Below are 11,422 nucleotides of genomic sequence, written 5' to 3'. Positions count from 1 at the left end.
GAGAGAGAGAGAGAGAGAGAGAGAGAGAGAGAGAGAGAGAAAGAAAGAGAGAGAGAGAAAGAGAGGTGGGCGCCCCATGAATACAGTTAGTATCACGCCGTACAACTCAGGGGACAAGCCTGGTGGGTGGTTGGCGGGTGCTCTGGTGTGGTTTGCTTCTTCTTTCCTATCAAACATTTTCGTCTTTATCTCCCCTCCTTCTTGTTACCCACTTGTAACATCTCTAATCTTCGGCACTTATATGAACTTTTTGTGTTGCAAGTGCCGTAAAACACCATTAAAACTGAAACAAGGACAAGCCAGGCCGGGTGTCCCTGAACTCGGGTCCTAGCGTGTGCACTTTTCAGGGCTCTCAGCCTGTTTTGGCTCGGTCGTATCGGAGACGGACGTTAAATCCGGAGATCCCGCCTCTTAAATGATGGCTTTTAAGCACAAGGGGGCTATCCCGAAAAAAGCTGTGTTGAGAAAATCGAAGGTGAAGTTTTTGGACTCTTGTTATGTTTCTTTAAAAGGCAAGGAGAGTTTTCTCTATAACCAAACAAATATACACACCAATGAAACCAAACTCATCCTATAGGTAGGGTAATGCCCACTTTTGGTGTAGGTAAAGATTTCAGGAAACCCCCTGAAATCTTGGTTAGCCGGCTTGTCCTTAATAACGACCAAATAACCTGTTGGTTAAACCCATGCACTTAGGATAGGCACTTTACACAAGTCCCCATTTGTCTCGATCCTTTCGCGGATGGACGTTGCACTCGGATGCCAGGCTTCTTACACAGCCTAACAGTGTTGTAAAGTAAAGTTGTTCCCGCATCCGATCCGGACATACGGGATTGTCTTGTTAATGAGACAACTTCCTGGGCCTTCGGCATTTATTGTGGTTGGGTGGCCAGTTCCTTTCCCCGCCGCCTTTACTTTCCCAATTCGAAATCCGTGTCCGAACCGAGGCTCGAATCCGACCGGACTTCCCGCTTCGGAGACGAGCGCAAATAGTGTTGATAGGGGCGTTACACATAACGCAACCTCAGTGCTTTCTTATCGTATCTCCATTTTTAATAACTGTGAAAACCGTTCATTACGAAAATGAGCTTTTGAATAAGTCACATTTTCACAGTTAAAAAATGGAGATACGACAAGAAAGCACTGAGGTCGTGATAATAATGCCATGTTACCCTTGGTGAGGCAGCGTGGTGGAATCAGGCTCTCGTCAATTTGTGGGAAAGTAGAGTTAATGGTGTCATCTTAAAGCTTGTTCACTTGTCTTCATTTGGATGAAAAAATACCCATTTATCTTGAATACAAGTCGAGATATTTGCGAATGAAGGTCGTGGGGGTCACCTGTTTTCAGATGTAAAATTAGTGGGAAAATATGGCCACAAAAGATTAGCTAATTCCTTAGTTTAAGAGTCCGGGGTAACTGAAAATCTACATTTTTTGGCATTTAATCAACGCTTTTCAGCAAAATCCATACAGAAATGAGTTCTTTAATAGGCATGAAAGGTGTTGAGTCAAAAAACCAAAAATCTGATAAAACTTCACAAACCTGCGTAAAAATGCAAGTTTCTTCTTTTTGATTAATTTGAAGAGAGCCTGATTCCACCACGCTGCCTCACATATTATTTTTTTTGTCCCCACAGGTTGCGTTGGGCGATGTGGTAACCAGCCTGACAGCAAGTACGACTGTGAGTGCAACTCTCACTGCACCAGGTTCAACGACTGCTGTGATGACTACAAAAGTCACTGTTTGCCCGGTCAGTCTTTGTTCTAGTAGAGGTTTTACGGCGCTCGCAACTACATAATAAGGTCATATGAGCGCCATCCGGTCAGTCTGTGTGGTGTCCAGAGTAGTGTTTTGTATACACACACATACACACATATACACGCATACACACATACACACACATACACACACACACACACACACACACACACACACACACATACACACATACACACATACACACATACACATACATACCCACATATATGCATACACACACATACATACACACACACACACACACACACACACATACATACACACACATACATACAAGCCCACACACATACACACACACACACACACACACACACACACACACACACACATACATACATACACACACATACATACACACACACATACATACACACGAATACACGCACACACACTTACACACACATACACACACATACACACCCACAAACATACACACATACACATATACACACACACAAATACACTCAAATACACCCACATACACACACAAATACACACTCGCATGCTCACATATACACCCACATACACACACAAATACACACACATACACACACATACACACACATACACACACATTCACACACAAATACACGCACATACACACATATACACACATACACACTCAAATACACACACATACACACATATACACACACATACACACACACAAATTCACACACACACACACACACACACACACACACGTACACACACACATTCACACACATACACACTCACACGTACACACACACATTCACACTCAAATACACTCACACATACACACACAAATACACACACTCACACACACACACACACACTCACACACATACACACACACACAAACACACTCACACATATGACTGGGAGTTGTTTGCTAGTTTGTTTGCTTGTTTGTTTTTTGTTGGGGGGGGGTTTCGGGGGGGGGGCATTATGACCTCTGACTTTTTACATCTCAGACCTCACCTAACCCTTTTCATGACCCCCACACAGGTCAAACTACAAAATATACACTGTGCTTCTCTCCTCCGAAGCTATTTTGAACTTATGAGTCCTGGTTTGACGTAAGCCCCTTCAACCTTCACCTGATGAGACCTTTGACCCTTTAAACATCTGACCTGATCTGACCTCTAACCCTTTGACCTGACCTCTGACTCTTCAACCCTCTAACCGTATAGCGTGGTTGGCGGATGCTCTTGTGTGGTATGCTCCTACTTTCCTATAATAAAAAAACTATCGTCTTCATATCTCCTCCTTCTTTTTTTTTATGTTTGTTACTCTCTAGTAACACCTCTTATCTTCGGCCCCTATGTATCCTAATTGTGATGAGAGTGCCGTAAAACGCTTACTAGAACTAAAACATAACCCTATACCCTGACTTCTCATTCTTAACCCACTGACGCTAGCTCCCGTGGATGGTGAGTGCTCTGATGCGGTTTGCTCTTTCTTTGCTGCCGAACGGCTATCGTCCTTATCTCTCTTTTTCATTTCTTATTTATTATTTTAAACTTTTTTTATGTAACCTATGGTGACACTTCTTTCTCATGTAGAGTATTTTATGTTCAGTTTGTGTTGCAACAACTATAAAACGCTTACAATGAATAAATAAATAAATAAATAAATAAGTTAGTGAATAAATAAATAAATAAGTTAGTGAATAAATAGATAAATAAATAACTCCCTGACATGGCCTGACCTTTAACCCTGTGGCCTCACTTGACCTTCCCTCTCACCCTCTGGCCTTCTGACATTCTGACCCCCCGACCCTCTCTAACTCTCTGACCCTACTCTGACCCTCTGACCCTCTGACCCACTGACCCTCTGACCTCTGACCCTCAGGCTGTGCCGGACGATGTGGTCAGGCCCCGAGCAACAACCACCACTGCCAGTGCAACTCGCACTGTGTCAGGTTCGGGGACTGCTGCCAGGATTATCAGACGCTCTGTACATCTCACGGTTGGTCATATTATTTTCATCTTTTTTAAGGACAAGCGGGTTAACCCAGATTTCGGTGCTTTCCAGAAATCTTGACCTACACCAAAAGTGGGCATTGTCCTTCCTACAGTAGAAGTTTGGTTTCATGGGTGTGTATATTTGTTTGGTTATAGAGAAAACTCTCCTTGTCTTCTAAAGAAACTGAACAAGGGGCAAAAACGTTATACCTTTGATTTTCTCAAAACAGCATTTTTTGGGGATAGCCCCCTTGTGCTTAAAAGCGACCATTTGTCCGTTTGGGCGTGTTGTCTATCTGTGTATAAAGTTTCGTTGTTTGTACGTGCGGTCATTTGGTCTGTTTGTACATCTGACGATTAGTAAATGTGAGGCAGCGTGATGGAATCAGGCTCTCGTCAAAACAATCAAAGTGAAGAAACTTGCATTTTTCCGCAGGTTTGTGAATTTTTATCAAAATTAAAATTGTGTTTTTTGGCTCAACACCTTTCATGCCCATTAAAGAACTCATTTCTGTGTGGATTTTTCGTTAAAACGTTGATGAAAGGCCAAAAAAAAATGTAAATTTTCAATTACGACGGAATCTTAAGCTAAGGAAATAACTTATCTTTGGCGGCCATTTTCTCACTAATTTTACCTCTGAAAACAGGTGACCCCCACCTCCTTCATTCACAAATATCTCGACTTGTATTCAAGATAAATGGACATTTTTTTCAACCAAATAAAGACAAGTGAACAAGCTTTAAGATGATGCCAATAACTCTACATGCTCAAAAATTGACGAGAGCCTGATTCCACCACGCTGCCTCACATATTATCATTTGTTCGTTTGTACGTTTTGTCTGCCGCGCGGTGTATAAAGTTGGTTTGTTTGTATGTGTGGTCATTTTGTCTGTCTGTGTATTTATTTGGTTTGTTTGTCTGCTTGGTCATTTTATCTGTTTGTATCTGGTGGTAAGTATTTATCTGTTTTGTCCTTCTGTTTGTCTGAGTATTTGGTAGATTTAGCTTGTTTTGTTTGATCATTTCGTTTGTTTGTTTATGAGGTTGTTTTGTATGTTTCTCTCTACTGTATTGTTTTGTTTTTTGTTTTGTTTTTATGTCAGTGAAGATTCCCATTCAATCGTGACAGTGGGTGATTGGTGGGTGCTCTTGTGTAGTTTGCATCTTCTTTCTATCAAACACCTATCGTCTTTATCTCTCCCCCTTTTTCTCTGTATGTTACTCTCTAGAAACAACTCTTAATCTTCGGTGCTTATATAAAATATGTTTGTTGCAAGGGGTTGGAAACAATTACTGACATGAAAAGCTTGCGATTTTCCAATAGCGCAGAGGGGGTGGTTGGCGGGCGCCATCGGTATGTCCAATTTCTTTACTTTCCCCTCTGGTTTTTCTGCCTGTCTTTGATCTTACTATGTTGGTGGTTGTCGGGTGCTTTGGTGTGGTTTTCTCCTACTTTCCTATCAAACTACTGTTGTCTTTTTTCTCTCCTCCTTCCTTTTTATATTGTTACTCACTTGTAACACATCTATTCTTTGACAGTTATATGACCGTATTGTGTTGCAAGTGCCGTAAAACTCTTACTAAAACTGACTGATCTCACTTTTTCCCAGCACTAACTATTGTAGTGTGGATGTGCTTCTCTTTACTCAAACAAACCGATAACGCAGTGTACTGTTTTCTTCTTGTCTATATGTGGATGGTTGGCGGGTGCTCTGGTGTGGTTTACTTCTTCTTTCCTATCAAACATCTATCGTCCTTAACTCCCTTTCTTTTTTTTCTTTTTTTTTTTGGTCATGTTTGTTACTCTCTTGTGACACCTCTCATCTTCTGGCGCCCATATGAACTTATACAGTTACGAACGCCGTAAACTCTTACTAAAACTAAAAACGTCTTTACTTTCCCTCTGTTGTTTCTGTCGGGCTGTCTGTCTTACTTTTTCCCAGCACTAGCTGACATATATTGTGTGGATGTGCTTCTCTTTACTCAAACCGATAGCGCTGTGTACTGATTTCTTCTAAAGGGGGGACATTGACCTGTTCTTCTGCACAGTAGAATTGTAATTGTAAATGGCTGATTCATCGATGTCATGCTCATAACTGTGCCTACTAAAGTGCAACAGGGAACTGCTACTTTTTTCTTTCCTAATCCTTACTGTGGGCATTTCCTCTACTTCTTTTGTATGTTTGTCACACTCTTGTGACCCTCTATTTTCGGGATGCCTTGATAGTCGAAGCAGACTTTGTGCTGTTGAAGCTAAAGAGGTGACCAGAGTAAGTCTCATTCCCAGTTGGGACTTCACTGTTGATATCCACCCCCTCGGCGCTCATATGACCTTATTATGCAGTTGCAAGCGCCGTAAAACCTCTACTAAAACTAAAACTAAACTGGTTTCTTCTTGTCTATATCCCTATATCCCTTCTTCATGATCAGGCAGTAGCACAGGGGGCAGTACAGGCAGCAGTACAGGTGGTAGTACCGGCAGTGGCAGCGGCAGTCACAGCAACGACATGTTTTGCAACAGCATCAAGCCTGCCAGCAGCTCCGGCACTCCGCCCAGTACGAGTGGAAGCGGATGTAGAAGCATGACCCTCAAACAGGTACGTCGTCTTCTTCTTCGTCTTCTTCTTCTTCTTCTTCTTCTTCTTCTTCTTCTTCTTCTTCTTCTTCTTCCTCTTCTTCTTCTTCTTCTTCTTCTTCTTCTTCTTCTTCTTCTTCTTCTTCTTCTTCTTCTTCTTCTTCTCTTCTTCTTCTGCCTCAACTAAATAATAGGTCATCTAGGCCGATGACTAGAGGTGTTACGAATGAATAACATAAACAAAAAGAGGAGAAAGGATCCTAGGTGTCTGACAGTTGAAAAGGCAAATCACGCCAAAGCACCAGCTAACTACCTTCGTACGCACGCAGCGGTTGTCAGTCAGTGAGTCAATCAACCAATCTATCTATTTATCTATCTATCTATCTATCTATATATCTATCTCTCTATCTATCTATCTATCTATCTATCTATCTATCTATCTATCTATCTATTTATCTATCTATCTATCCGTCTATCTATCTATCTGTCTGTCTGTCTGTCTGTCTGTCTGTCTGTCTGTCTGTCTGTCGGTCGGTCGGTCGGTCGGTCGGTCGGTCGGTCGGTCGGTCGGTCGGTCGGTCGGTCGGTCGGTCGGTCGGTCGGTCGGTCGGTCGGTCAGTCGGTCAGTCGGTCAGTCGGTCAGTCGGTCAGTCAGTCAGTCAGTCAGTCAGTCACTCAGTCAGTCAGTCAATCAGTCAAACAATCAATCAGTCAATCAACAAACCAATCTATCAATCAGGCAGTCAATCAATTAATTAATCAATCAACCAATTAATATCTAAATCAATCAGTCAATCAATCAATCAGACAATCATTCCTTCCACCAGGTGACGGAGGAGCTGTGGAGAAATGACGTGAACCGCCTGGGCTGCAAGGACCTGACCGTCAACTACCAGGCCAAGATTGGGGACGGCTCCAAGAACAACGCTGCCAGATACAAGTGGGTTGTTGTTGCTGTTTTCAAATGTGAAGTGTGCTGACAAAATGAGTTACTTCTCAGATTCGAGCCTTAAATAGATACTTCACGCTTATAGTACGGGTGAAGTTTTTATAATTTATATGTATGAAATAACAAAAGGGATGTTAATACTTAAAGAATATGGCATCAATATAAAATCTACAAATTTGACCCTAGTGTCTATTTTTGGCCAATGTCTTCATTTGTGGATTGCGAGAAGTAACTCATTTTGTCAGCACACCTCACAAATATACAAGTGGGAAAACACAGTGTTTGTTTAGTTTTAGTAGAGGTTTTACGGCGCTCGCAACTGCATAATGCCATATGAGCACCAGAAAATTAGAGGTGTTACAAACATAAAAGAGAAGACGGGAGATAAGGACGATAGATGTTTCATAGGAAAGAAGGAGCAGACAACACCAGAGCACCCGCCAACAACCCACAAACACTGTGTGTGTGGGGGGGGACTTTGAAACCAGTGCACATCGCTAGTCGACTTCAGTCGAAGTCATTCGAATTGAGTCGGGTGAGCGAGAGTATTTTCTGCATGGAGATGCAAAATGTGGCAATTGACTCGATTTGAAGCCGTTATGGAAGGAAGTGGCTGTGTTATGTCCGGTAGGTTTTGAGTGCAATAAGATAATAAGAGCCATATCAAAATAATAACAGCATCTGTCACTAACCGGATGATCCCCAACGCTCACCAAACTTATACTGGATGCCCATTGCGGATGGGATGGGATCAGATCGGGTCGGGACGATCTCTCGACTTGTCGCCTGAAAATAAACGAGTTTGTTTTTTTGAGGCGACGAGTCGGTTGCAATCGGTTTGTACCACGAAAACCGCTTTGCACACTCAATCTGGCCAGCAAACCGACCCGACCCGACCTGATCGGGCTAATGGGCACCCGGTATTACCAAAACGCCAAGTAGTAACGCCAAGAGATACCGACCTGGTTGGATGTAAAGAGTGTCGATAGAAGTGGCGTAAAATGTCTACAATTTCTAATATATCTTGATGACTGTCTTCGATAAATTCGGCCGCACAATATTTCTCCACCAGTCAATTCGGACGGTTGGAGGCCGCCACTGATAAGTCTTGCTTATTTACCTTCCATTTCCTTCTGTTGTTTCTATCTGTTTGTCTTACTTTTCCCCAGCATTAAATGGCCATTGTTATTGTGTCGATGTTCTTCTCTTTACTCAAACAAACGACAAATCACCGACTCACACTCTCTTTACTCAAACAAAGAAACTACCAATCAACACTTCGTGCTCTCTCCTTCAACCCCCCCCCCCCCCAAAGCACCCACACCCTCTTTATTCACAAACGTGACCCTCAGCACTATCTGCTCTCCCCCAAGTTATTCACAAATGTGACTCTCAGCACTCTCTGCTCTCCCCCAGGTTATTCACAAACGCGACCCACAGCAAGATGAACGGCGAGACATTCAAAACTTTCAAGGCTCTACTCAACAACTACGTACCAGCCAAGGGGGCCCAGGAACATGTGACGTCACACGAACTGCAGGAAGAGGAAGCCTTCCTGGACGCCATCTTTAGAACATCCGTTATGAAGACTCTTCAGAACTACTTGATCTGCTCAGGTGAGTCGGGGGTGGCTGGAAGGTGGCATTATAGTGCTGTCAAATATTCATGGCACAACTTATTGTCAAATATCTCCTCAACTAATGAGCTTAAACTCCCCAGCTTTTGCACAGTGACTTGTATCAATTTGTCTTTACAGATCAATATTTTCGTAAACATCTGTTATCTCTATTCTAGAAAATTTCTTAATAATTACCAATTTAAAATCCCAGTGGGTGGTTTCTACAGATTTTAAAAGGTTTACAGCTGGGACAATATCACTTTTAAAAGCAAGTCCGTCATTTTTCTTCTAATTGCGAGATTGTTTATTGAACGCATGTTTTGCAGAACTTTTAAAACAAAAAAGTGTTCACTATAAACTATAAAATAAATTTCTTGTTTCTAGTTTCGCCACTAAAAAAGTGTCACTGATGAGCTGTGACATAGATCATAATATGCACGGAAAAATAATTATGTGTGAGAAACGGGAAATGCTGTGAACCATTCCATTTTCCGCGTGAAGGAGATTTGAAGTATTTTACATAAAGTTATGAAGAAAAGTTTTTTTAATCTAGTCTCAATTGTTGTTGAAAAATATGATTAGGTTAAGACTAACTGATACGAATTGCTGTGCAACGTATGAGTGACACTGGTTCACCCATTAAAAAGATATTTGAGGATAAGTTACGCCACGAATTTTTGACAGCACAATAGTAGGTCCAACTTCACTTTCGCTCGCTCATTAGACCTTATGCAATTGCAAGACGCCGTAAAACACTTACCAAAAAACCTACTTTACTTCTATTCTTTCCTCTGATGTTTCCTCCGGATAGTCTCGCCTTTCCCTTGCATTACATGACCGGTATTGTTCCAATGTGATTCTCTTTACTAAAATAACAGATGGGTAGTTGGTCGGTGCTCTGGGTTGATTAACTTTCTTTCTAGCAAACGTCCTTATCTCTCATTCTTCTGTTCTTTGCAGGCTACACCTTTAGAAACACCTCAAATCTCTGGCACTTATATTACCCATTTGTGTAGCAAGTGCCGTAAAACTCTTACTAGAACATTTTTGAAAAATTAAAACTACATCGAAGATAAGATGGCAACAACAATGGCAGCTGAAGCTGTAGTAAGAACAGCAGTAATAGCAATATCAACTGAAACACCAACAAAAACAATGACAACGAGTTAGGATAGGTTGTGCAGTTATTGGCAGAAGAAATTCGGAGACGTCTCCGGCGAGCACCCAGGAATTATTCGGAGACGTACACCCGCACACAGGTGCACTGCTTTGGGGGGTCATACTGCGTTTTGTTTACTGCAGATCACACATAAAGCCACTAAAACTGTCGCAAATCTAGATCTATTATTTTCAAGAAAATTTCAAACCTAACTTTGAAATATCAAATTAAGGGTTAAAACAGGGGGAACCCCTCAATTTTTTTTTTACTTGATCTAGAGGCACAAAGCATTTTGATTGGTCTATCTCCGTATCCGAATAGATACTACGGCAGTTGTTAGACGAAGGCCTCCTCAATCCAGTCTCGATAAGGGGAAATAATCCATGAAATCCTAAAGAGTTGTCAACATAGCAGGAGTTAAGGGGAGGGATGTTAGACATTTTCTTCTGGAGACTGGTCTGGAGCAGACATTGACGATCATCGTACCCCACTCCTTCCTGTTGTCTGTCTTCTTGATCAGCTCGGGTTTTTCTCTTTTTCTTATTCGTAGCAAAGTCGTTAATTAGGCCATCTGAGTATGTTGTTCTTTGTCTTCTTCTGCTCTTCTTTCCCTCTATCTTTCCAAACAGCAGCAGTTTCTTTAGTCCGTTTGATCCATTTATGTGGTCAGAGGATCTCACTTGTCTTTTCTGATGGTTCTGATGACAGCTCTTTCACGACCTGCCATTTGAGTCTATCTCTACTTGATTTCCTGCCTGTGTTAGACATCAGGAATGGGAATAAATTTTGGTAAGTCTTTTACGGTATTCGCAACTGCTAAGGTAATATGAGCGCGCGGGACACACAAAGCATTTTCAGCTGGTAGAAAGTTTTGAATTTTGCCCGGGTGGCGGCCGAAGCCTACTCTTATCGATTTTGACCGCCAATGGATCTTTAACGTGCGCAACATGCACACGGGACCTCCAAGATTTTACGCCCTCGTCCGAGAAGCCAAGGTGTAAATCTTACGTACCATAAGGTCAGGGGTGTGGCTGAAAGACAGTAGTAAGAAGGAGCCAAGGAAAAGCAGGAGAAAGGCTGAAAAAAAGAGTCAGGAGTCTTGGGGAGGGGTCAAAGGAGGTGAAGGGGTTGGGGCAGAAAGTGGAGACGAAAGCAAACGACAGAACATTGTTAGAGAGCAGGAAAGGAGGTGAAAGGAGAAAATGGATATTTTTTCATTGAAACCAAGGCAAATGAACAATCTTGCAGATGATATCAAAAACTCCAAATGCCACCCCAAAAAATGACGAGCGCCTCATTCCACAGCGCCGCGACACATATGACCGTATTGTGACGTGAAACTCTTACTAAAACTTAACCCTACCTTCCCCCCCCCCAACCCATAGCCGCCT

General features: G+C 42.2%; 1 protein-coding gene across 1 annotated transcript in view; it reads left to right on the top strand.

Moving 5' to 3' along the window:
• Window positions 1-1,637: 1,637 nt before the first annotated feature.
• Window positions 1,638-11,422, top strand: part of LOC101852413 (poly(U)-specific endoribonuclease-A) — a gene marked incomplete at both ends in the record, with an annotated part of 10,614 nt that continues 829 nt past the window's right edge. The window contains 5 exon segments of the mRNA XM_013083228.1: window positions 1,638-1,751; window positions 3,617-3,733; window positions 6,161-6,327; window positions 7,133-7,245; window positions 8,671-8,870. Of these exon segments, the coding sequence (XP_012938682.1) occupies window positions 1,638-1,751; window positions 3,617-3,733; window positions 6,161-6,327; window positions 7,133-7,245; window positions 8,671-8,870 (711 nt within the window).

This window comes from Aplysia californica, unplaced genomic scaffold (assembly GCF_000002075.1).
Source record: "Aplysia californica isolate F4 #8 unplaced genomic scaffold, AplCal3.0 scaffold00219, whole genome shotgun sequence".
Lineage (NCBI taxonomy): Eukaryota > Metazoa > Mollusca > Gastropoda > Aplysiida > Aplysiidae > Aplysia > Aplysia californica.
This window is presented reverse-complemented; position numbering and strand designations above follow the sequence as displayed.